The sequence below is a fragment of the Fusarium keratoplasticum genome, chromosome 4, assembly GCF_025433545.1.
Source record: "Fusarium keratoplasticum isolate Fu6.1 chromosome 4, whole genome shotgun sequence".
NCBI lineage: Eukaryota > Fungi > Ascomycota > Sordariomycetes > Hypocreales > Nectriaceae > Fusarium > Fusarium keratoplasticum.
In genome coordinates this window covers 1,672,486-1,697,392 of record NC_070532.1, presented here as the reverse complement: position 1 = coordinate 1,697,392, position 24,907 = coordinate 1,672,486, and the positions used below count along the sequence as shown (strand labels likewise).

At 52.1% G+C, this 24,907-nt stretch overlaps 8 protein-coding genes across 8 annotated transcripts; 4 read left to right on the top strand and 4 right to left on the bottom strand.

Annotated features, from left to right (window-relative positions):
* Nucleotides 1–853: 853 nt before the first annotated feature.
* On the top strand, nucleotides 854–1,875 carry NCS57_00560300 (uncharacterized protein; the record flags this gene model as incomplete). Its single annotated transcript, XM_053055519.1, has 4 exons — nucleotides 854–923; nucleotides 1,009–1,077; nucleotides 1,126–1,453; nucleotides 1,506–1,875. 4 exons carry the CDS (start codon nucleotides 854–856, stop codon nucleotides 1,873–1,875), a joined length of 837 nt encoding a protein of 278 aa, XP_052914474.1.
* Nucleotides 1,876–2,932: 1,057 nt separating this feature from the next.
* Nucleotides 2,933–4,590, bottom strand: NCS57_00560200 (uncharacterized protein; the record flags this gene model as incomplete). The annotated part of the gene is made up of 2 exons (XM_053055518.1): nucleotides 2,933–4,020; nucleotides 4,071–4,590. The coding sequence occupies 2 exons, from the start codon at nucleotides 4,588–4,590 to the stop codon at nucleotides 2,933–2,935; spliced, it is 1,608 nt and encodes a 535-aa protein (XP_052914473.1).
* Nucleotides 4,591–5,345: 755 nt separating this feature from the next.
* Nucleotides 5,346–6,422, bottom strand: NCS57_00560100 (uncharacterized protein; the record flags this gene model as incomplete). Its single annotated transcript, XM_053055517.1, has 2 exons — nucleotides 5,346–5,740; nucleotides 5,804–6,422. 2 exons carry the CDS (start codon nucleotides 6,420–6,422, stop codon nucleotides 5,346–5,348), a joined length of 1,014 nt encoding a protein of 337 aa, XP_052914472.1.
* Nucleotides 6,423–7,289: 867 nt separating this feature from the next.
* NCS57_00560000 (uncharacterized protein) lies at nucleotides 7,290–9,380 on the top strand (the record flags this gene model as incomplete). The annotated part of the gene is made up of 5 exons (XM_053055516.1): nucleotides 7,290–7,344; nucleotides 7,396–8,329; nucleotides 8,379–8,481; nucleotides 8,529–9,069; nucleotides 9,124–9,380. 5 exons carry the CDS (start codon nucleotides 7,290–7,292, stop codon nucleotides 9,378–9,380), a joined length of 1,890 nt encoding a protein of 629 aa, XP_052914471.1.
* A 299-nt stretch (nucleotides 9,381–9,679) lies between these two features.
* NCS57_00559900 (Alpha-1,2-Mannosidase) lies at nucleotides 9,680–13,029 on the bottom strand (the record flags this gene model as incomplete). The annotated part of the gene is made up of 3 exons (XM_053055515.1): nucleotides 9,680–9,977; nucleotides 10,031–11,232; nucleotides 11,281–13,029. 3 exons carry the CDS (start codon nucleotides 13,027–13,029, stop codon nucleotides 9,680–9,682), a joined length of 3,249 nt encoding a protein of 1,082 aa, XP_052914470.1.
* Nucleotides 13,030–16,610: 3,581 nt separating this feature from the next.
* On the top strand, nucleotides 16,611–18,532 carry NCS57_00559800 (uncharacterized protein; the record flags this gene model as incomplete). The annotated part of the gene is made up of 7 exons (XM_053055514.1): nucleotides 16,611–16,659; nucleotides 16,720–16,851; nucleotides 16,904–16,932; nucleotides 16,989–17,019; nucleotides 17,073–17,352; nucleotides 17,412–17,538; nucleotides 17,591–18,532. 7 exons carry the CDS (start codon nucleotides 16,611–16,613, stop codon nucleotides 18,530–18,532), a joined length of 1,590 nt encoding a protein of 529 aa, XP_052914469.1.
* Nucleotides 18,533–21,286: 2,754 nt separating this feature from the next.
* NCS57_00559700 (uncharacterized protein) lies at nucleotides 21,287–21,832 on the top strand (the record flags this gene model as incomplete). Its single annotated transcript, XM_053055513.1, has 1 exon — nucleotides 21,287–21,832. The coding sequence occupies one exon, from the start codon at nucleotides 21,287–21,289 to the stop codon at nucleotides 21,830–21,832; it is 546 nt and encodes a 181-aa protein (XP_052914468.1).
* A 139-nt stretch (nucleotides 21,833–21,971) lies between these two features.
* On the bottom strand, nucleotides 21,972–23,426 carry NCS57_00559600 (Zn(2)-C6 fungal-type domain-containing protein; the record flags this gene model as incomplete). Its single annotated transcript, XM_053055512.1, has 2 exons — nucleotides 21,972–23,231; nucleotides 23,307–23,426. 2 exons carry the CDS (start codon nucleotides 23,424–23,426, stop codon nucleotides 21,972–21,974), a joined length of 1,380 nt encoding a protein of 459 aa, XP_052914467.1.
* Nucleotides 23,427–24,907: the final 1,481 nt, after the last annotated feature.

The following is a 24,907-nucleotide window of genomic DNA, read 5'->3' as shown; positions in this document are numbered from 1 at the left end:
CCCCGGCCTCTACGGCGCCGGTGTGCGGGTTGCCCGGTGCCCGTAGATGGCCGCACGGACCTTGAAGTGGCCCCACCTCGTCGCGACGTCACGTCACCCTGCCAACGAGGGCCCGTAAATACGTGGCGGGAAAGAGCTCCCATCTGACTCGTCGACTTCCCCAAAAAGTCAAGAGGTTGGTCAAAACCTACTGCATACCCAACCTCACCCAATTCCTCTCTCCCAGCCATCGCATATTCGCCCAATTCCTCGGTACCATACCATACTGACTAGGACTGGAACTAACTGACTGACTCTCCTTTCTTTCTCCCTTTTCTCCCAAAGGGATCGCATCACCTTTGGAGAGGATTAAGAAACTTCCAAGTATTGACCCTCGTTTGCAGAAAGTGTGAACTGATCTCAAGGCTCTTATTTGCGTTGCTCACCGAAAGGCAACTCTCTTTTTAACAAAAACCTATTTCCCCCAACGAACGTCTCACTTCTAGGGCCCGACTTTCGCTCGCTGTTTCTTCCATCGTCGTCTCAGCCCTCTCGCGCATTCCAGCGTCGACTTCGAAAGACATCGACCCGTCGCTCCCGCATTCCACCATCAACAGCATCTCGCCTGCTCTCCCGAGACAGCTCGAACTTCGCCGGTACTGACCCAGTGGAGGAAGTTGACGGAATAGAGGACCAGCGGCAGACTGTCCTGGCAGAAAGAGCAAGGAAACCACAGGGACCTCAGATTCTCGCGCTGAAAGGCGGCCTCTTGCGCGACTTAAACATCGTTCCCTGATCGGGGACGAAGAGTTATCTCCGTTTTGACTTGCAAGACACACCATCTTGAGGGAGGAACGGTACATCATCACGAAAAATGGGCTCCAGCAGCGAGACGAGCACCAGCTCGTCCTCGGCGCCGCCCAAGGTGCGAGTTGGCTGGTATAGTGAGTGATTTCCATCCCCAGACAGACACCAGCTCGGCTGGAATGTCGGTGTCTCGCAACCACATGGCTAACTGAACCTCGCTAGGTGCACTGCCATTTCTCGGCTACCATCATGTGTTGATGATTCTCATCGCCATCGCCATTATCCTACTATGTGAGTCTCACCAACGTTAGAATCCAAGACGACGCTAACCGTGCATAGCACTACTACTCGCCGGCTGTTCATCATCGTCTCCGCTCATCCCTGACATCTTCCTACTATCCATCTACTACAAGTCCTATACCGCAAAGCCCGACACAGCTCAAGTCGACTACAACGTGCACACAGCTATCGAGAACATCGCCGGTGACGCCCGACTCCAAGCGCGAGTTGGCTACTTTGGTATCTGCATCAACCCCGATGGCGGTTCATGGCTGTGCAGCAACAATGCGACTGCTCTTGCGAAGGAGGTCGATGTCGACCAAGACCCTCTGAACCTTATCTGGCTGGCTGCGCAGTTCAAGGACATGATTGTCTTTCCCTACCTGATGTGAGTTTTTAATCTGGTGTTCTTTAGAAGTCGTTAACTGACTGGTTCTCAGTATTATTGCCATCATCTTCGCCTTTGTCTGCCTCCTGCTCCTCGCTACTTTCCCCGGCTGGCATGAGGAGGTCGACTCCGAGGGCTCTGATCGCGAAGTCAAGCCCTTCCCGTCTCGCCCTGTCTCGCAGATCGCGCTCGCTTTGATCTTTATCGCCGCTATCTTCGTCCTCGTTTCTGTGCTATGGCAGCACACAGCATCCGTTGCCGCATCAGTCATCGCACAAGACTTTGGTAACGGCGCGGTGAAGAGTGGCGTTGGAACCAGTGCCATGGTACTGGGCTGGTTCTCATTCGCACTCCTCATCGTGGTAACAATCGGTCTACTCATCATGATCCTCAGTATCAGCGTCCTGAGTTCGATTGTATAGGATACATCGCATAGTGTGGAATCAACGCGAACGATTGAGGATTAAGTGACCGAAGAGGAACGAACGAACGAATGTACATAGGTCGACAGTACATCATCTGGCACGACTACCCACGGTAAGATCAAAGACGGGTAAACGGGCGAACGGCATCGGCATCGGCGTTTCAGGAAATGATTTGTTTTCGAAAATGATAAGCGATCGGTGGTAATATTTGGTCTTTCAACCTCGGCTTGGGCGGTATATACACGGCACCGCACCATGACGCTTTGCTCGGTTGACAGGGACTCGCGCTCAGATTAATCGAAGGATGGTCCTTGAAAACAAGGGCCCTATGGCTGAGACTTGTCACCTTTATACCTGTCCTCCGAGCAGACGAAGCGAACGAGACATGGATTTTTGTTCGCATATAGACCGCACCATACAGAGAAGAAGGATGGATCTTGGAGACGAGACGACGGAGATGAACGCGCCATGAGAAATTTTTAACTATCGGGGACCACGACAAGGCAAGGATGCGACACGAATCAACAAGAGACATGTATCTCGACGCGCCAGGACAGGACAGGAAGATGGGAAACGTTCATAAGCATGTATTATCAAGACAGTGTTTAACGCGCGTGCGAAATTGAGATTTGGGTCTGATTTGATGATTTGCTTTGTTCTTTAAACATGCATTGAGTTTCAGTGTGAAGAATCTAGAGATGACTTGATGTGATGTTGTGTTGAAGGTATTCAGGAGGATTAATGGGATGAAGCGTGAAGTTGAAGAGTCAGTTCTTAGATAACTAGTTAGTTCCAAATTGTCAAGACGTTCATCAATATGGGTATCCAACTTGCCCAAGGATTATCACATTGTCATTATTTCGTCGTGACATAAATCATATACCCACCCACAACCTCTTGATACTTACACCAGCAGCTCTCAAGCTTGTCCATATAGCATATCATTAGCGGTACATCCTCAGGATCTAACAACTCTTGCTAGATCCCAGTATGAGTTGAAACAAAGATTGACTATCTGTCCTCATGAACGCCTCCCCCTTTCATCCTACCACCATCAGGGCCGTTCTATCGAAAAGGAATTGCTTGTCCTAACAGGTTGGCTAGCACTCGTCGACTCCTGGTCGAATCCTCTGGGCTGTGTCATGGGTTGTTCTTTATACCGTTCCGAGGGCAGTCCCTCTGGCTGACTAGCCGTTCGACCATGCCTATTCTCAGATGGTGCAGATTGTCTTCGCAGAGATGTCTTGGGGAGCGAGTCTGTAGTCGCCGAGAGCTCAATGGGTATCGGATTCAGCTGCTTCACGAATTGAACAACTGGGTTCTTGCCGTCGCTCCCTGGGTAACCTGCGTCGCTCGCGGGCCTGACGACAGGTATCATCTGATACGGCGAACTGTCCAGCTCGGCTATGGGCTGCTGTCCCCAGTCGGTGCCGTCCATGGACATGGTGGATCTTGTGAATGTCTGAGGGGGGGAGGATACAGTTGCTGAGGAGGAGTTGGCCCATGCGAAGCGTGCTGGGAGCGTTGTTGAAGATGTGTTTTGGTGTTGTGTGACGCCGTAGGTGTATACGGGGAGCGTAGATGCTGATGCTCTGTTGTTCAAGGGCGGCGGTGGGCTTTGAGAGGCAAAGGACGAAACTGAAGGTGTGTAGCCGATGCTCGCCCGTTGGCTGCGATCAGGGCCCATGTCTGATATGCCTTCGTTGGTGTTGTAGAACGAAGGACGATGGTTCGACCCAGTCTGTACTGGTGTAATCGCCCCTGGACGTGTTGTCCTGTCCATGGGGTTAGAGGATGCTGTAACTGGTCGATTGGGCGGGGCTGTCGTGTAAGGATATCGAGGAGATGTTATATCGGGAGAGACTAATGTGTCTCTGAGGAGGTTCGCCAAACCAGTCATGTCCTCAGAGATGTATCCCGTTCCCGAGGTTTGCTGCGATCTTGACGGAGCCGAGTGGTTCATACCCATGGGGAGAATCTCTGGCGCTGAAGAGTCAGGGGCGAGGCCAATCCTGCGTGTTGAGGGCATGAGCGAACTCGGTGGCTCAGCCTGATACCATTGGTGCTGGTTGAGAGTCACGGGAGGCGGCGAGACTGGTACTGGGGTTAGACTTTGGGGAATCGGAGGTAGAGGCTTTGCTTCTGTCGCGAGTTAGATGGAGTCGTTCGTAATGTTTCCGTCCTGAACTAACCAACTGATAAATCTCCAAGGATATCCCCCAGGAGCGCAATATTGTCAAACACGGGAGCCTCCTTCTGCACAACACATCTTTCCCCTTCCCTTGAAGCTTCAGGAACAGGAGAAAGCATGGCGATGTTCCTCAAAAAGTTGAGCTCCGCGAGCACAGCGTCATGATGCCGACTAACAATAGGCTCCAAATTCCTAAACTCGCCCGAGTCGACAAGCAACCACGCAACACGACTCGCCAGCGGCGTCCTCCCGCTGTGAGCTTCAGGTCTGCACCTCTCGACGATGGTGCATGCCTCCTCGAGCCCCGCCTGGGCAGCCTCGATGATGGAGTGGACGCGGGCGAGGACGAGGGGGCGACGCTCCAGACGGGGGAGGCACTCGTTTCGTAGCTCAATTAGATGCTGGAGGTCTTTGTCACAGGTCCGCACGAGCTCGAGGCTTCTGCGGACGTCGCTGGGGACCTGGCCTTGGTCGAGGGTCCAGGCGACAAAGTTGTATGTTGCGTGGAAAGGGTTCGGCATTGTTGGGTTCAAAGCCAGGGGGGGTAACCCCTTGTTAGGTTCAAGTTCTAATTGTCTGGCTTGATTTGAGACAGGTATGTAGATGAAGAATATTGTCACTTTCAAAGATTCGAGTGTATCTGATTTGAGTGCTTATGCTTGGCGGACGCAAGCATCTAGTCTACGCTCTCCCATTTCCGCCAAATGAGAGCTGTAAAGACGACAGCGGGAGGGGGGGAATAGGCTAGTACGTGAAAAAAGCGAGACTTGCACATTTACCATCCAATACAGGAAAAGAAACAAGGCGGTGGCTGAGTTGCATAAATATATGTACAGTAGAAATCAGAATCAGGCTTGGGGATCAGGAGAGTCACCCGACATTAGTGATTCGGTAGCTCAGCTCGAGGACAAGCTCTCGAGACTAACATAGTATTTCCTGCAGTCGAATCACCCTACTTTTGACTCACCTAGGTAGAGTGACATGGGGAGATAGACGTTGGTGGCGGCGGTCAGGTAGGTATGCATACATGGGATGGCGCCCAGGGCTGAAAAGGCCAGACAACATCAGTGGAGACAACACGGGATAACTCATTGGGCGTCTGTGTTACATAACTAGGCTTTTTTCTACAGTGCGCAGTTGTGACTGTTCAGCTCATTGGTTGGTGTTGAAGCTATCACTAAATCACAATACCGCATTAGGAAAGACAGTATTAGTTAGTTAGATACAACCAAAGCCCTACAACAACAATCTGGGAACAAGTCAAGGGTTATCCCCCTCATACCGGCATGGTGACAACTGCAACAACCTCCCTTGGAGACCTGTACCTGGTTCCATCACTGTGACTCAATTTCTCCAACCCGGGACACACCACAACCCTGCGGCTCTGCTTGTCACTAAAGACAAACCTCCAGTCACTAGGCTGAGACAACAAAATGTAGCCTAGCTTGGTGCATTCTAAAATCACAGCCTGCAGATGACTTGTCTGCTCCTGGCTTCCCGCGGCGTCTTGGGGCGCAAAGAAACGCAGGAAGCTGTTAAGCTCATTGGCCAGACCGCCAGCCTGCTGTGAAGCCTCCGCCACCGGCACGGGGAGAGGCGTCCGGTCTGCGGGGGTAGGATGAAGGAGCAAGGTTGACAGGCTGCGCCATTTGGACAGCGCGAGGGATGTCGCTGAAGGAAGACAAAGCGTCAGCCACTTACTACAGATCACACCAGAGGGAGGGCTCTTCTCACCTGGAGCTGTGCCGTTGCTTTCGGCTGAGGGGATCGTGCTGAGGAATTCTCTTACGACTGGTGGTAGCATCGCCATGTTACTTCCCGAGCTGAAGTCGAGGCTGCTGAAGATGACATGTGACAAAACATGGCGTAAACCAACCGGGCGGCTGCTAGGCTCCAGACACAACGCAACGACAGCCATTGCATCGACACCTGAGGCGGCTGGGGAGTAACCGATGTGAACGAGGCTCTGGGCCAGTGTTTGTGCGTCGAGATGAACTGGAGAGCGATGGTAGTGGCTCTCGACGTGCTGGTAGAGAAGCTCTGACAGGGCGTGCAGTTCTCCTTCAATCTGCTTGTCGGGAATCGTGTCCAGGAGGAACTGGTTGAGGTCGACGTCGTTCTTGGAGGGCGTAACGGTCACCATCACGTCCTTCTTTGGCTCAATGCCTCCGTTGCTGACCTGGTGGAAGTTTGTCCGCGGCTGTCTCCGGCGTCGTCGGAAGAGAAGGAACATCGCAACGGCACCAAGAGCGATGCCGGCGACGATGCAGGCTATAGCGATGCCCGCAACCGCACCGCCAGCGAGTCCTTTGTCGTTCCCATCTTTTGCCGGGGCTGATGTCGCTGTTGGCATCGACGTCGCTCCTCCTCCAGATGAAGGAACTGAGAACGTCTCCGATGCCCCTTCATCTGCCCCCTCCGTTTCCGTTTGATCTGACCCCGCTGTTGAAGCTGCGGTTTCTGTTTGCGAGGCCGTTTTCCCAGTCTTTGCTGGGTTTAGATTACTTTCTTTGCTCCGTGTTGAAGGCAAGAGATAGTAATCTGTCCAGTCCGCAGTAGATGTGTATATTGTGCTGTAAAATATGCCCCCGGAAACAAAAGCATAGGTGGCACCCGAGGTCAACGGCCCTGCAGTCGCGATCAGACCTTGGGCAGCGACTGTCCCCGGGGCTTTCGTAGTGTCAAGTGTTGTTTTTGACATTCTGAGAGTAAGAGCCGAATAGCGAGGTTAGAAATACGAAGGCCGAAGTTGGATCTCGAGTCTGAAAGAAGCCGATGGCTTGGATGGGACACCAGACAATGATTGGGGGGGCTGAGGTTGATATAAACCAGAATGAGGAGTGAAGAAAAGGAATGGGAGCCGCAAAAGAGACGACGAACAGATCAGGTCTCCGTCTAATAATATCGAGCAACCACAATCCCTCACAGGCAAATCCAAGCTCTGCCCCATCTCCTCCCGGAGCTGAAAAGCCCCCTTGCAAGCCACCACACCGGCAAACAAATGCAATGCTAGTCTCGACACCAGGCTGAGCATGGGTTGTCTCACCATGATAATGCAGCTGGTCACTGCTAAGCCATCCTGCAGGAGGGGGTGTGAGTGTGTGTGTGGTAAGGTCCGCCAGCCTCGTTAGGCTTCTCGTCAAGGAACTCGGCTGTGAGCTTCTCCTTCGTCCTCTGACTCTTTTGTCAGGACAAGCAGACCTGACAGAGTCGAGCAAAGATGGAGGAGCAACCAGACTTGACCATCTCGGTCGATCTGGGAACCACCTTCACAGGTAACCCCCCAATGTCTCCCCCATGAGGTCAACTCAAGCTCACTGCCCAAGGTGTTGCCTGGATGAGGCGAGGAGCTCCCGTCCAGATCGTCAGCGACTGGCCCGGTAGCGACGACCGAGGCGACCGCAAGGTTCCGACGACGCTGATATACAACGCCGACGGGAGCATATCATCCTGGGGTTTCATGTGCGCCGACGACGACGACACTTCACCGGCCAAGACGCGCCGCGACTTCTTCAAGATCTTCCTCGACCCGGACATGCTCGCCGGTGCTCAGCAGCAGGGTCTGTCCAACGCGCCTCGCAGCGTCGACGAGGCTCGCCAATTCGTAAGCGACTACCTCCGAAAGGTATACGCTCATCTCAAGGACAGCATTGAGATGCGCATGGGTATCAAACACGTTGGGGGTTGGCAGTCAATGGCTGTGACCTTTCTGTTCAGTGTCCCGACCACTTGGACGAGCATGGCCGTCACCAATACCTTCAAGGGCGCCATCCACGACGCTGGCTTCGGTATCGAGGGTCCGCGACACTTAGCTCTTGTAGATCTCACAGAATCCGAAGCCGCAGCCGTTGCGACTCTCAAGGCCGGCGCCATCGACCTCAAAACAAACAACATCTTCCTAACCGTAGACGCAGGCGGTGGAACAACTGACTTGGCCCTCATGCGCGTCACTTCGACAGATGCCAACTTCCCGCAAATGTCCCCAGTTGCTGCTGTCAGCGGCGTGGGTGTAGGCTCATCCCTCATCGACCGCGCCTTTGCCAGGCTCGTAGCCCAGCGCCTGGCTGCAAACCCAGACTTCAAACTACCCGTCAACTTTGCGGCGCGGATGGCGCAAAGCCCCGGGTTCAAGAGTGTCAAGCACAAGTTTGGCGAGCGGGTGTACATGCAGCAGGTATACAGGATCCTCATGGAGGGCGTGGGATACGACGTCAACCATGCTGGTCTCCAAATCGAGAATGGACGGATGCTATTTTCCTTGTCAGGTCTCCTTTCAATGAGGGACGAACTGGTGGCTAATACGAACCAGCCAAGAAATCCAGGCCCTATTTGACGTCCAAATCGAAGCCATCACCAGGCGGATAAGAGAGCGGCTCGACTGGCTTGCAGAAAAGGGGCATAGGGAACAAGTGGTAAGACCCATATATCTGGCTCTCGACCGTATTTGACACCATCATAGGAATATATCATCCTCTCAGGAGGCCTAGGGAGCTCAGCGTACGTGCGCGAGATGCTCCAGCAGCATCTAACAAGTCTCCAACACCCGAACGCTCGCAACATCATAGTCATCCCCTCGCAGGAGCCACAACTCGTCGTCGCCCGCGGCGTCCTTGAGAACAAGAGGCAAATGATGGAGTCGGGCAACAAGTCTGTCCTCTCCAATTGGATAGCCCGCGCAAGTTACGGCGTCATAGTCCAAGAGGTGTACTCGCCAGCCAAGCACTTTGACGAGGACGTCCGGGTAGATCCTTTTGAAAGAGGCAAGAAATGGGCAATAAACCAGATTCAGTGGTTGATCAAGAAGGCAAGTATAGTCTGCTCGACGGCTCCCAAGACATGGCATGTTGACAAATATCAGGGGGACAAAGTCAGCCCTGATGCTCCCATAGTCCACAGCTTCGAGATCAGATTGAAGGAGGGAGACACGACAAGAGCTTGGGACGCCGAAATTGTCGTCTCCAACAACGAATCAGACTGGCTACCCCGAAGCCTCAGGCAAGGTACGTCGACTCATAGCCAAGAGGCCAAAGTCTGTCCGTAACTGACATGTGCAGCCGGGGCAATGAAGCTCTGCTCGGTAAAGAGTAACCTCGCCGGTATCCAACAGCACCAGCTCGTTCTCAAGGAGAAGCGAGGAACCTGCTTCCGTCGTGGTGTCAAGTTCTACATCTGCCGCTTCGACGTCCGTGTTATCGTAGCCCCAGCAGATCTCAGGTTCGAGCTATGGTTTGGCGGCACAAAGTTCTCGGGCAATCATCAGCCCATCGCTGTCCAGTGGAACGCTGCAGGGGAGCAAATGTCGAGCGGTTGAAGTTGTAACAGGCACACAAGAGAGGTCATTCCCATCAATGATAGACAGGTTACTGACACGACACTCCCCGGTTGCCTTGGAATAAATGACATTACTATACCCAGTTCGGTTGCCTTTCTAACCATACTATAACGTCCCATCCATTTTCCTAAACGCCGTGGTGCTTGGTCATATGGTACCTTTCCCAGTAATTAGTACAACCTGTCAGCACTCCCTTTCCTCGCAATCATGACGGCAACACCTCCAAAAACATGACATTCATTCCTCCCAACATGTTTCCAAAAACACGCATCGAGCGCTTAGGATGGCCTCTTGAAAGGATGGGCCTCGGTGTTGAGCACCCACTCGTCAAGGCTGATGAGACTGGGCTCGGAGAAGAGGAGGAGGTAATACTTGAGAGTTTCGGCAATCCAGAAGCTCTCCATCTCGTCCTTCAAGCCGGGCTCTGAATTGTTCAGCACGTCGTCAATAGCACTGTTGGCAAACTCGGTCCGAGTCGCCGTGACTGTGGCCTGGAACATCTTCCAACCCTTGTCCATCCACGTAGTGTCGCCTGTAATACGGTACATGTACCAAACAGACTCGATTGCCTCAGGTCTGCATCAATGTTAGTCACATGTCAAACAAGCTGAAAGCGAACTATAACTTACCGGAGGATATACGACTTGTTGATAATGTCTGTGTATCCTGGGGGAAGCTTCTCCCTCTCGAGCTTGGCCTTGACGAACTCCTCGTGAGACAGGGGCTTCTCTGGTGGTTGGTTGTTAGGGGCTGCGACTTGCTCGGCATGCCTGTTCGCAAAGCTGTCCGGCACGCTAGGGGGTTGTCCACCCGTGGTGCTCGCTCCTTCTTGCGCAGCCTCCGGCTTCTTGTCTGATTCGGCCTGGCTTGATTCCGTCTTTTCAGTCTTTTCCGTCTCATCCTTGTTCAGACCCAACTTCGCCTTAAGAGAGTCGGGAAGCTCTGATCCAAACTCCGAGTCGTCCTCTTCCATTGATCGGTCCAGCTCAGGCATGGGGATACCAGCTCTCTTGACGGGCTTCGAGAGTCCCTCTCCAGCAGCTGGAGCACCCTCGGCCTTGACAACGGGCTCGGAGCCAGTGCTCAGGTCATCCGGTCTGTGTGGCTGCTCTTCTGGCTTCTCAGCTGCCGCATTCTCCTTGGGCTGGGGGACCAGGGGATCAGTAGCCTTCTTGACTTCCTTGGGCTGGGGAATCAAGGGCTCAGCTCCGATACTGAGGTCAACCGACTCCTCAACTGCCTTGGCCTTGGGGACCACGGCCTCAGAGTCAGCTGCTCTGGCAGCCTCGGGTGCAGCCTTGCCTGGAATCAGGGGCTCGGGGGCAACCTCTTTAGCAACTTCAGGGGCAGCCTTCTCAACGAGCTTTTGCTGCTCCTCACCCTTCTCCCACTTGGTGAGTTGGTTCTGACGCCATTCCAAGGACGGGTCAAGGTCCTCATACCACGTCGATTCATTGAATGGACACTTCTCCAGCGCGGGGCATGCAACCAGGTGAGCGTACTCAGGCATGAGGCCAGTAGGAGTAGACTGGTAAGCCCACACGCAACCATCAGTCAGCTTTTTGGCCTTGTCAATGTCGCCGTCACGTCCAAAAATCTTGCCGCCCAGTCCGTACATGCCACCAATGAAGCATGTAAGATGCGTCATTTCATATGACTTGGACCATTCGCTGTCGCCCTTCTTGGAAGTGGTCATCTTTCCAGTGAAGAAGACATCCCAACCATCCTCCTTGACCATAGGGCGGTAGAGCAGCCACTCATTGATCGCATCAATGGTATCCTCGTACAGCTTGCGGTACTTGGGCTCAAGGCCGTTCAGGAGAAGGTATTGCTATCTCCAGTCAGCTTATGTTTGTTACAGCTTGAATATGCCGCTTACCTTGGCGAAATACTCGTAAGCCGAGTCCTGTGCTCCTCCCATGTGAAATTGGCCATATGCATAGGAACCAGGAACAAGACCTTGAGGCTCGCACTCCCAGTTCAATGAAGTCCCGTCGGCAGCGAGAGGCGGTGGCTGGTTAGTAACAGGCTTGGACTCTTCCTGCTCTTCCACCTTGTATGGCTCACCAAGCACAGGGAGCGCGGGAGGCGCATCACGGCGTCGTAGCTTATCTTCCCAGCGGCTATCCGCCTGGGGCAGTTGTGCAGGGGTTACTGCATCAGCCTGCTGCTTGTCATCCCCGGGGATGAAGCCTTGAGGTTGCTTGGTCAGGTCGGCACCTTCAACCTGTCCCTGCGCCTCCTTACTAAGTGTCTGCTTGAGAGTAGCTGCCGTCTTGTTGCATCCCGAAGCATTGATTTTCTCAGGGAAAAGACCTGGAATCTCGGTGCCGTCCTCCTGCATCTTGACGAGGGCGTTGGTAATGCGGGCAACGGCATCATAGTATTTGGCCTCGCCCGTGAGTTGGGCGAGACGTGTGAACTCCATCGAGAGTGATGCAAGCTCTGCAATGCTGACAACGCTGGCGCGGTGAGGCTGAGACGAGTAAGGAGCACGCCACCGATAATAGAGAAGAGGCATGCGGTTGGGTGTGTCAAAGGCGCCCATGAGAATTTCGGCAAGCTCAACGGCCTTGTCAAGCAAGATCTTGTAGTTGCCGTTTGGACCGCCACTGACATCGTAGGCGCCGATAAGCCCTCCCAGGTAACGAATTGTGGTCTCGAACACGGGGATATCGTTGCGATCGGTGTAAGTGAAGTCAATCTTGGCAACGGCATTGGCGGCCTCGTCAAACTCTTCTTTCATATCGGCGATCCAGAGGGTATCGAGCGAGTCAACGAGAGTTGCACCCCAGCCACCAAAGGTCTCACGGAACCCCATGGACAGAGGCAAGAGCTCATCATGCATAAAGGCATACTTGCGATAACCGGCCCAAGCACGCACCAGCTCCGCCTTGACACGCTGCCTTCGCTCAAGACGGACCTTCCGGGTTCCTTCATCCTCAAGCTGGAAGTCAAACTGGATCCTGTTCATGTCAGGGGCTGTGCCAGTCGGGATGGGGATGATGGACTCGGCGGGGAGAGGGAAGTTCTCCTTGGGCTTGGTCCAGTGAATCTTGGAACCATCAACGTTGACGCGAGGCTGATCTGGGTTATCGGCTGTAACGGGCGGGTCCTTGACCTGTAAAGGAGGCATCTCAGGAGAGGTCTGTTCCTCAGGCTTCTTGACTCCTTCGGTGCCGGCATTGGCTTGACCTTGGGCGTTTTCTTGGGCAGGCTTCTCGGCATCGGGAACGGTCTTTTCAGCTTCGGGAAGAGTCTTTCCAGCAGCCTCGACCTTTTCGTTGATAGCCTCAATGCTCTCGGGAAGAGTCTTGTCCTCGCCGGTCTCAACCTTTGCAGGCAGGTTGCTGTCGCCCTGGGGCACGGCGGGCTCCGGGATAGAATCCGAGCCCTTGCCTTCAGAGTTTGGCAGCTCTACCACCGGCGGTACAACAGCGGGCTCAAAAGCTTCTTTAGAGCCTTCAACTGGTGGTGGCTGAGCGACTGGAGGCGGCACTGGAGGCTGTTGTATCGCATTGTATTCGGCCGATCGTGCCCACGAATTCTGGAGGAATCGATAGAGGATGAAAACCAGGAAGATGGAGATAATGGTGTAGAAGCGACCACGTCGACGTAGCGGAAGCATTGCGGCGGATCGCGGCTCGCCGAGGCGAGGCTTTTCGAGGCTTGTGTCGACGTGGGAGAGAAGAGTCGAGATGGGGTGTCTCGAGGGTAGAGAAGGGGTTCGTTGGTCGGAAGTTCGTGTATTACACTGGGAGCAGCATGCCGTAGCTATAGGTCCTCAATACGCTTCCCCCCTGTACCTATAAGCAAGCAAAGATGCAACAAGACAGAGACTAGCTGGAGACCTCGAAAGAATGATGGCAGAAAGAGGCTAAAGCGAAGATGAAGGAACGGCGCAAGGGACATAGAGAGGGAGAGTGGTCGCGTCTGCTGCAGGACGGTTAAGTCAGATTGGATCTAGAGCCAACGAGGGAAGGCAGTTGATTCTTGGCGGAAGAGGGACGTCTTTTTGCAGGCGCTGGTTGGTTGAATGGCCTGAAGCAGCCCCCTATTCCTGCGCTAACATTAGCATCCTCTAGCAGGGGCTTCCCGTGCCTGGGACGTTTAGGGGGGTCACAGATGGATCAGCAAACGTTTTTGCAGCAGCAGAAACGCTAAACCTAGCAAAAGGATAAATTTAGAGGTGGTATTCCGTTGTTATGGTTATTTGAAGGGAAAGAGGTCGCAGCCAGGTACGGACGGATGATTGGAAGTATTTGATCCGGTTACGATACTTGCAAGTAGCACACGTGCACAGGACTCGAGCACCTCGTGTTACACCAAGGAACATCAGAGGTCAATGTGTCGGCCAAACAACAAACAAGGCAGTGAATAACGGGCATTTTATGTTTCTGTTTCCCCTAGGTACTTCATGGTCTATTCACAACCGCCTCGACTCCATATTATCGTCCACAAACGCATCATGTTCCTGCAGACGCGCAACCTCTCCACTCTCAAGTGCTGCAGTCCCCTATTCCCGACGTCAACTTGGACCTCAAACTCCACTCGCTGCCAGCAATCCAGGGGGTCTGAATCTCTGGCCCTGGACCCATGCCTAAACGGGCATTCCGACCATCTAGTCCGTGCCTCTTTGTCGACGCCATTGCCGCGCAGTTCTTGGCACGTGCCTCAGTTGAAGATACTTCTGAAGGTTTTGAATCAACGCTGTGCCGGTAGACCGAGACAGTCGTCGAGCTTCTTGTGAGGCTTAAGGGGCTGAAATATAGGAGCCTTCGTAACCTATCAAGTACCTATCTGCCGCAATGAGAGAATGCTATCATCCGATCTTGGCCAATGAATACAGCCATCCCACAACCGATGCAAATGTCTAAGACTCAACTCCCTCTGCCAAGCCCAGAAGGGTCACTGCTGCAGAGCAGTCTATGACATTGAGATATAGTCTTTGACATAAGCCATGACAACTACATGTAATCCTTGGAACAAGCCAGCCAAGAGGGTAGGCAAAGCCTCTCTTCCCTGTTGCCATTGCTGCTCCACCACCAGCAACATAGGTGTGTACTAGTGGGCCTCGGACCTCAACAACAACAGCCTAAATCATCTCCCCTGTGGCTTAGTTGGCTAAAGCGTCCGACTGTTATTACCAGACAATCGGGAGATCGGAAGTTCGAGCCTTCCCGGGGGAGCTATTCAGCTCAAGTCCATTTTTTGCGGATGGCCACTATTTTTGGTGTTTTGACTCGAGCCTCCAGATGCTGCCCACCATCACCAGAGCTTGCACGAGCCAGTACTAGGCAGCTGACAAGTCTAAACTTTTGCCCTAGTCTAGCACAATCGGCCGTTAGCTTGGCCAATGCGGGCAGGATATCGCCTAAGCTGTTGGTGTGCGTTCGTCTTGGGTGTGTTGAGTACCCTATACTGAAACGGAGTCCCATTGCAACTCGACATATCAACCCATAGGATAAGGAGCCAGTCGTATAATGCCTGGGTTACTATGCTCTGAAATCAGGTGGAATTTGTGTCGGTACTTGGCAAAACAGGTGGTACATTGCAGAATCGAGATGGCATGAGAAACGGGAAGTTCAATACGTGAGAAACGAGACAAAGCACTACCCGCATGGCAATAACATGAAACGGAGACGAAAGCAAACAGGTCTCCACGGCATTCAACATTCAATTAGCTTCGTTCCATTCAAGCAACGGGGAATCGGTGTTAGGCCAGCTCAGCGAATACTTGGCTGAAACAACGGCCTGAGCCTGAATGTCAACATGCAGACTGAGATTCACCTAGGAGCATCGGGGACGAATGTCTCGCATATATGAAAGGCAAGTCAGCCATTCCTCGTGTGACCATGGGATTGACACGACCATTGAGTAAGATGGATTGCTGATGAACTGTCTTGGTGGCGTCTTGGTGAGAAGTCAAGTTTCGACAGGAGTTTTTGTTTGCAGCCAAACGCCGTCCAAACACCGTCCAAACACAGACCAGAAAACCCTTTGATCTGCTCAAGGCTTGCTTGTTGTCAGTTCGATCAATTGCCCAACCTGGTTGACGCGGCGTGTTGCCTGTCCCAGCTCCGAAACTCAGCGTGACAACCTACCTACCTCGCGAATTCTCATGTTCTCGGCTATGGCAAATGCAGAGGAGCACTGTGTAAAACAAGAACCGGGCTGCGTCTCTACAGCCTCTACGGAAAAGTGTATGTCTGGCAAAAAGAATCAGTCCGCGAGAACTGCAAAAAAATCAACTCCCCGAGGTGGGCTCGAACCACCAACCTCCTGATTAACAGTCAGACGCGCTAGCCAATTGCGCCATCGGGGAGATGCTTTATTTGTTGTTGAAGGGTGGTGTGTTACCAGGGGCTATGATGTGTGTGTGTGTGGGGAGACTGGGCGATCTGACCGCAACTCACACATCTGGTTTGAAACCTTCTGCAGTGGATTATGCATTATGTAGGGCATAAAACCATTTCATAAACTCTCAAGTTGTCTGGGCAATTGGTAAAGTCTAACTTTGTTCCGCCCAACATCGCGATTGGCTTTGATCAGAACTCAATAGTGTCGGAGAGTTCTGTTTTAGCTAGATCAACTCATCTGAAGCCAGTCAACCTCTTTGCGTCTCCGCAAATGAGAGTCCAGTTGTTTCGTTACGGTCATGGCTGGTTCGCTCTGTTAACCAAATTGAGATGATCCCCGGATCTGCGAGAGCGGAGCTGGCAATTGTAACGTTTCTCTGCATGCCAAGCTAAGAAACAATCGCCATGGACAGCATGGAGAGAGTTGTAATTAAAGAGACGTGCCATATAGCTAGAAAAAGAGAGATAAAGGATCATGTTACTGCTTGAATTTGTAAACCATGATAAAAGATTATCCACCCTCTCGGGCCCGCCTCTGGTCTGGCTGGCTGAAACTGACAAAAGCTGAGCTGAGCTGAGCTGAGTGCTAAAATGGTGGCATGGAGAATGGCGCACACGCTACGGATATAACCCCCTGCGAGAGCCCCCAGTCTTGAGCTTCGATCCGAAAGGATTGCCGAATTGCGTGGCCCATGAGAATTTGGCGGTTTTAATGTCACCCTGTAGTTAGCACCCAGATCCATTATCATGTCACTTTCCTTTTCCGAGTTGTTCCTCTTTTCCGTCCTTATCAACCATCTCTCACGTCAATTTCGGTAGCGCTGTCGTCCTCTTGAAGCCAGCTTGAGCCATGGCAACCTCGAGCCCTCAGGAGCAGAGGGTTGCAGTCATTGGCCTTGGTGCGTACAGATCGTCGTCTTTATCGAACCCCCACTGATTTTTGAGTTCTCGCTTCCCAGGGGCCATGGGGATCGTCGCTGTCAAGAACTTGCTAGAGGAAGGGTTCAACGTCACTGGCTTCGACCGCAATGGCTATGTTGGAGGGCTTTGGCACTTTACTGAGGATGAAGACACATTGAGTGTGCTTGAATGTAAGCTTACCACCCAATTGCAAGCTGTGGTGGAGGTTCTGAAAGATTCTAGCAACTATTGTAAACGTCTCTATCGCTCGGGTTAGTAACGCCGCCTGTTCTTATGGTAGTCCAAGCAAAGATCTTACAATGCCTAGGGTTGCTATACAGATTTTCCCTTTCAAAAGGGTATGTATTATTCTGCATGTACATACAAGACTCCCTTGGGCTGACTTTTCTAGGAACACCTCCCTTCTGCTCAGCAAAACAGGTCAATGAGTACCTCGAGAATTATGCCGACCATTTCAACCTACGACCTCACCTGCGGCTGAACACCGTAGTCAAGCACGTCGCAAGAGAGGAAGAATCCAACAGATGGCGACTGGACTTTGAACTTGCGCCCTCAGAGCACTTCGACAAAGTCGTCATCGCCACAGGGCCGCATCTGAACCCTGTCATGCCTGAGATCAATGGATCGAGCTTGTTCGCGGGAATGATCCTTCACTCAAAATCATTCAAGAGGTAAGCATAAACTCACCACTTTTCAGTATGGCAAAACCTCGATGTCTAATGACATGTAGACCTGAAGCATTTACTGGAAAGAAAGTCGTTGTTCTGGGACTTGGCAACACGGGAAGCGATATTGCTGACATATTGGTCGGACACGCCTCGAGCATATGCATCTCTCATAATCATGGTGCTATTGTCGTAAGTCCCCTACTCTTCCATCCCTTAAGCTCTGCTCTTATATACTGGCAAGCTTCCCCGTGATATCGACAAGGTCACCGGATCTAAAGGCTTCACTCATCGATTCTCAATCATTGTCGGCTTCCTCGAGAGATGGTGTCCATCCCTTTCGGAAGCTCTCTTTAACCGCAAGGCCAAGTCCATTATGAGCAAAGCCTTTGGCGATGTCGATCCCGCTTGGAGACTAGACCCAGCACCCTCCGTCAAAGTGACAAACCCAGTAGTCTCGGACACATTGATCAACAGACTACGTGCTGGGGATATCCAAACAATTCATGGAATTAAGAAAGTCACAGGCCCAAAGGAGTTGGAGCTGACAGATGGGCATGTGGTGGAAGCTGATGCCATCATTTGCTGCACGGGATACAAGTACGGCTTCGACATCCTGGACCCTCAGGTAGACCCCTCCGACAAGCCGGCCATAGCCTGGCTCAAGGCTTGGGGATCCAAGGGCCGTCCCTTGCCGCGTCTATACCAAAACGTCTTCTCCCTCAAGCAACCGGACTCTCTCGCGTTCCTTGGTTGTGCTTGGTTCATCACTAGCGCATTCTGTCTGGCTGACTTGACGAGCATGTGTATTGCTCAGGTATGGGCCGGACACTCCAAGTTACCTCCGCAGCCTGAAATGCATCGCTGGATGGATCAACAAGAACAGCGTATCAGTAGGCTCGCGCAACGAGGGACAGTTATCCCAGCCTCGGTGCCTGCACGGGAGTGGCTAGTTTGGGCTGACCGAACAGCCGGCATGGGTGTGGAGGAGCATCTTGGATGGGGATGGAAGGGATGGTTGTTCTGGTGGAGGGAAAGGCCTCTCTGGAAGATGCTAATGGACGGACCACAAACCGCAGCAGCGTGGAGACTCTTTGATGGTAAAAGGAAGAAGTGGGTTGGAGCAAGGGCTGAAATTGAGAGGGCAAACGAGGTCGGTGAGTGTGACAAGGAGAAACAGACATGATGTATGCGGCTGTCACTTGTTGCATGAGATAGCATGGCATCAGTTCTGGCTACGCTCAGCTTTTGAAGCTTGGTCGCCTTGGCTGGACAATGAACTGTTTAGTATTGAGGCGTCGCTCTCTGTCGAAGACATTGACATCTGATCTGATCACTTATGGAAGTCCCTATGTTGTTCACTTTGCTTCTAGCTGATGAGTAGATTTCAACCTTGAAAACCTACCGAATTCATGCTAACATTGTAGTATCGAATTCTTGTAGTACCATAACTCTGGAATTGGAAGAGCTGAAATTGAGCCATGTGCGTCGTCGACCTCAGGCTTTGTCTCCGCCAAACCACCATAGGACACATCTTCACGGCAGGATCCCAACCAATGAGATCACAGAATTGGCTCAATCCCCTGTGGCTTAGTTGGCTAAAGCGTCCGACTGTTACTTGCAGACAATCGGGAGATCGGAAGTTCGAGCCTTCCCGGGGGAGCACATGTGCTCAAATCATATTTTTGCATGGCGATACAAAGTGTTACTCGCTCATTCGTCCGAGCTGTTCCTATGCTCCTTTCCGTGAACATTGATCTAGCACACAATGTTCAGTTGCGTTGGGTGGATTTGGTGGACATTCTTTTTGTGCTCTCTGCTTAGTGTGGATGCCCTCACGCCCCACTGGGATCGTCGCAAGCCCTGAACTGGTGAATAATGAATCCTCCAAAGATGAAGTCTAGTTAGTCGAGTTCAGTGATGGCCTCGACCTAGTTTAAAACTTGATTATGGTCTGCTTTGACAGAAATTAGCTTCTTCGTAATAGCAAGACTGGAACGAGTCCATATCGGTATACTCAGGGACGACTACCGCAGCTTAGAAAAGGCATGGAAAACTTGTATAACATCTGAATAACAACTTGGTCTCAAAATATAAATCGACCGACCCTTTACAACATACAGTTAACCGTTGCAGCGTTTAACAGCGAACTCTGCCATGAATCCTGTGTGGGTGCGTGCTCAAGGCTTTACCAGGGCGGGCTCTTGGATAGAATCCGTAAGAGGTTCACTACTTATTAAGGAGTTACCAGAAATTTTTGCATCAATGTGTACTAGAAATTATATGGTTAAGCTCTCGCCCTGCATATCCATGTTAAACGTGTTCCCGCGTAAAGCTTATGTGGAAGTCATGGGATGTGAACTTTCCCGTCTGGTTATCTGCTGTGAAGTCTAAGAGGGACTGATATAAACTGACGGCTTCTGTCATGGTTGCTATTGTTTACCTTGCCCCTAACACTTCAACCTCTCATCTTGAGGCTAACCTCAGAAACAACCACGGCATATTCCCATCACAACTACTCACACCACTGCTCATTTAGAGGACTTAAAACCAGACATCATGCCTTGCTCTCAGGTTCCTCACGGATTATTTCTTGACAACGACGCCGAGGCCCATGATCCAGTCTGTGAGGCCCGAATGTTCCAGTCATGGATGGAATGCCGGCAGGCTGAAGGACCCTTATCCCCCTATCCTCCCGAGATTCGTTTTGCTCAGAGCTTTGGAGATTCAGTTCGACAATGGGCTAGGTACATCGCCTGTACCGAACTCATCAAGTTCCTAGACCGCTCACGAAGCAGCCGTCGGAGTACATATGATAGTCTCAACACATGTAACTGCTGTAACCACCAAAAGAAGCGGGGCACCGAGTTTTACATCCGAAGCCGAGTTTGTGAGGATCCAAGGTTCCCCCAAGCTGCTATCTATCAAGTCCCAGGTCGAGGTTCCTGGGTATGGGAGTTTTGTCCGTCAACAGAGCTGGATAGATCCGCCGGCGGAACCCCCCTCAATTAATGGATGGAAGAGAGTCAACCGGGAGATATCTCCCGTATATAACATTTGGTTTCCCATTTCTATAACCATGGTTGAAAAGGCACCCAAGTGCGGATACTCGAAAGAGATTTGGTTTTCTTCGATTGGGAAGCCACCACCGATGTGTGGTTCCGTCATTCGCAAGACAAGTCACTATGGGATATGCATCATTCGCCGCGATCGAGATCTTGACCTTGGCGAGCTGGTATTGGTTATCGAGAACCCAGGTGGCTGTCTCTGGTCATACTGTTGCGCCTTGGTCTGCCAGGGATTCGAGAGAGGCAAGTCAGTCATGGAGGGTCTTCTCTGGGGCAATGAGATTGTTGAAAAGCTGTCGGAAGAGCTTGATTAGACATGTTTGAATGCACGATGACATCAACTACTGCTTCCACATGTTGAGCTTACCCGAGCTGGAATGATGGGCATGGGACCTGTTCTTCAAAAGTATCTGTCACTAGGGATAGACTGGGAGCACTTTGAGTTCTAGCGAAGGATCAACTGGCTACTTGCTCACACGATATTTCTAGAAAAGATCGACATCAACCTAAAGCATCAAAAGACCCTGAATCATTCCTCATGCAGACGGCCCACATGGCTGTTGGAGAAGGGTGGAACCCCCTCAAGGGGTTTTTCGTATTCAGGATAGTTTTTCGGAACAACGATCTTTTTGTTGGTTGGAGGTGTTAGCTTCTAGAAAAGGAAGGCCTTTTAAAATAGAAAGGTTGCGCGTCATGACAGAAGAGGCGATGGCGGGTTTGAGGGTGGACGGGTATATCAGTGAGTCCCTTGTCGCCCATTTTGATCTCTCATCTATGCTCAACATCAACACACAAGACTCCTCTCTCATCTCACAACTTGGATAACCTATTTCATAAAAACTCTATTTATCATTGCATTGTCAGTCACCAGCATGGCCCGCCAATGGCATCCCAGAGCTGTCGCTCAAGTCACCCTCCGCGGCCTCCAATTTATCTTCGCCGTCATCAGCGCAGCACTCTACGGCGCCGACCTTGTCAACTGGTCGGCAACCAACACACATGCCCACGCAAGCTGGATCTATGCCGAGGTTGCCGCAGTGCTAGCTGCCCTCAGTTCAATGGCTCAATGGTGGCTCGCCCTTCCCCGTCCTGGAGCCGTGGTCTGGGACTGTGTGATCAGCCTCCTTTGGCTTGTCACTGTCGCAGTGTTTGCCCAAAACATCTCCAACAGTGCGGATATTGAGCAAAAGTTTTCGATCAACAGAATTAAAGCCGCCGTGACGATTGATGCTGTCAACTTGGCCCTGTGGCTTGCTTCAGTCGTGGAAGCTTGCTGGTGCTGTGGCAGACGACAACAGCAGAAACAACCTACAATCGAGGAAGCCATGGAAGAGTTGGATATTGCTGAGAAGCAGAATATCACCACAGAGAAGGGTGCGAAAGCGGCACTTGATCCGCCACCATATGTCAAAGTATGATATTGGATCAAGGTGATAGGGACGCACGACGTTGCAGGGGATGGGGCCAAAACATAAGCAGAAGTGGAATCCTGATATTTAAGTCTGTTCTGTTTAACTTGTTAATACGCTGGTGTGAAACTCCAATGATTACATGTCTTCATGCCCTTTGCTTGGACACTTCTAGAGGCCATTCTAGCCATCCCAACAAGTCTGGACTGAGTAATCCCCGTATTGCATCGAGAAGATGCGCCGCCCACCCATCCATATACCAAGATCGTGTCATCGTGTTAAACAAAGGGACGTAGTACGCCAATAAGAGAAGAGCCGGCGGTGCTTTCCGCTGAAGACAGCCAACAAAGAGATCCTGCAGGCGGTAGAACCACCCAAATACAAGCTTATTTGTCATTGGGCCGTTGTAGCCTCCATCCGCATCACCATAGTTGGCTTCGTAAATTTCGCAGAGCGACTTGTGGGCTCTCAGAAATAAGACTGTATCCGGTGTTTCGTTGGATGCAATCCATGCCCGCAGCTTCTCAAGAGGCTCGATCCACTGGAGGTGAGGGAATCCTTTGACGAGATACTCGGGTCTCGGGTCCTCCGGTTCTGGATCCGCGCCGCCGCCAAGGGGAGACATAAGCCCCGTGAACAATGTCGCGGGCTCAATAGATTGTCGAATCAATCTCACGCCGTGTATTAATGGTAACCACCGCTGTGCGGCGACATCTCCCACGCTGCAGAGTAGGAGGTCTTCGGGACCAGTAGGTCCTGCTGCAAAGGTACAATAACAAACAAGTACGGAAGCGACATATAGGGCACCGCAGTTTGTCTCGTTTAGGTTGGACAAAGTCTTGTTGAGCTCGGTCAACCCAAGCTCCGCGTGTTGCGCTGCGAGGGTGCGATTCCGAGCATGGCGTTCTGTCCCCTTGGGTTCTAGATAACCAAGGTGGTATCCGGCTAGAGAATACGCAAGATGGAGGACAAAGTGGTATGATAATCCGATCTGAGGAACATTTCGTGCCCAGAAAACCGCAATGCTCTTCTGAGGGTCATCATAATCGTGCAGCGTCCCAGCGGTGTGGGTAATGAAGTGGAATAGGAATTCAGCATCGGCAACGTTCAAAGGACAGGCCATTGACGTTGAAGCTGTTGAAGACGACGCCGGAGTCGCGGCGGCGGATGGCGGAGAAGTCCCGGCTCGCTCCGGTTGATGCGGGAGCGGTCTCGTCAGGGCGGCCCAATCTTTTCGTGGCCGGCCCGGACCACGGCGCGGCGTCGTGGAGGGCTCTCCTTGGACGGCACTGGAGTCGGGAGGTGACCTTGACGATGACGGGTCCTCGCCAGTTGGCGGCAAGGGAGCGAAATCGCAAGGGATACCGAAGCGCACGCAGTTGGCGCAAGCGGGCTTCACCTCGTCGCACTGGCTTGGTCAGCACCGGACTGTAGTTGGATGGCTCGGAAGTCGTGGGTGGGTGCCAAACCGAAGGAGACGAACCTTTACTTTCCTCCTTTTACAGTTGAAGCAGCCATTTCTCGACTTGCGGTGAGGTCTTCTGGCAAGCTTAGAGACCCTTGCAGAGGAGAGGCTCTCGGGACCAGACGGTTGAGGCGTCATGGGCTCCCGCGCGACACCCTGAAGGATGTATCGGTGAATGATAGCTTCAGGAGATGCAGCCAAGGCCACCGAGATGCCTGATGCTGATACACCGGCCCTCTGGTATGCTGTTTGGCCAGATTTCGTGATGTGAGTATCTTCCCGAGAAGCCGGGGATGTCTCAGAGGTGCCCGGCGGAAGCGCCGGACTGCTTCACCTTGGCGGCCCCGAGAGATCAAGACAAAGAGTCGATATCTTTTGGCCCTAGGATGATACTGACAACTCAAGACTCGGGATCAGAGTGCCGAAGACGGGCGTCGTGAGATGCAGGGGATGGTCGGGTTGTCTGTCTGTTAGTTCAGCCACGACCGGCACCTCGGGTATTCCAGAACAAAGACCGAAGGTGTGGGTCAGATATTGAGGATCTTGCGAGATCTATGATACAGCGTAATGCAGATCCTATCAAGGGCAAGCGTAAAGAGGACGAAACAGGCTCTTGTCAAGTTATGAGGCTGGTCGGTTTATGTGAAAGTGAAATGAAATGGGGATTGGTTGAGCGAGGGGAGTACTAAGTCGGCGGAGTTAACGGGCGTGGGTTTTTCGGATTTGCTGGAGCGAAAAATGTCCGATTTGCGACGGGAGCGCGCTAATCCTCATTCAGCGACGGCTACGACGATGCCAGTGAGATGGAAGCCGATGATGGGCTGCAAGCACGCGACGAGGGTTGTGGGGTTTAAATGAGCTTACGAAGCGATTCGCAAGCTGCTTGTTTTCCGCTTCCGACCATCGCCATATAAATCGCGACCCTTTTTTCCCCCGTACCTATAAATGACAACTGCCCCTGATTCCGCAAGACAAGACGACTATCCCATCTATTTTAGAACTCGAGGTCAAGAATGCTTACACACCAATTACCGCTGACTAACGATGAACTGCATGTTAGCGCCAGATTCATCAAACAAAGCCCCATCGCATGACGAATATTCTTATTAATTCTCCGACACTCGTTTTTTTTTTTCGTCCTGAGGTTATTTTCCCCTTGAGTTCGGAGCTTTGGAACCTGGCTCGAAGACGTGATGAATCCTTTATGCGTCGTCTCGGTTCCGGCGCCCCGTTGCTCTTGACAAGATGATTCTTCAACTCAAACTGTCCACGATCGTTTAGACATTTACGCAATTCAGCATGACAACTAAACACATCAAAGCTCAATTTCATTTCTGTCACCCTCTCGAATGGCATGTCGCTCTCGCATTCGAATTCGGAACCACGGACCGCATCGGCTGATGTTCGGGTTCTTGGGAAACCCCGGGGCCGGAAGGTGGGGGAGTCGAGACGAGACCGCTCATCGCGCCCTCATGACCTTGGTTAGAGAAGGTACCTAAACAACTTGGAGTGGCAGCTGTCTTCTCATTCTTCCAACTCTCGAGACTCACGTAGATCCAACTGTTCTTATCACAGATTTTTGTGCAGAAATACTCTATCAGTTATTGGGTTCGACCTAT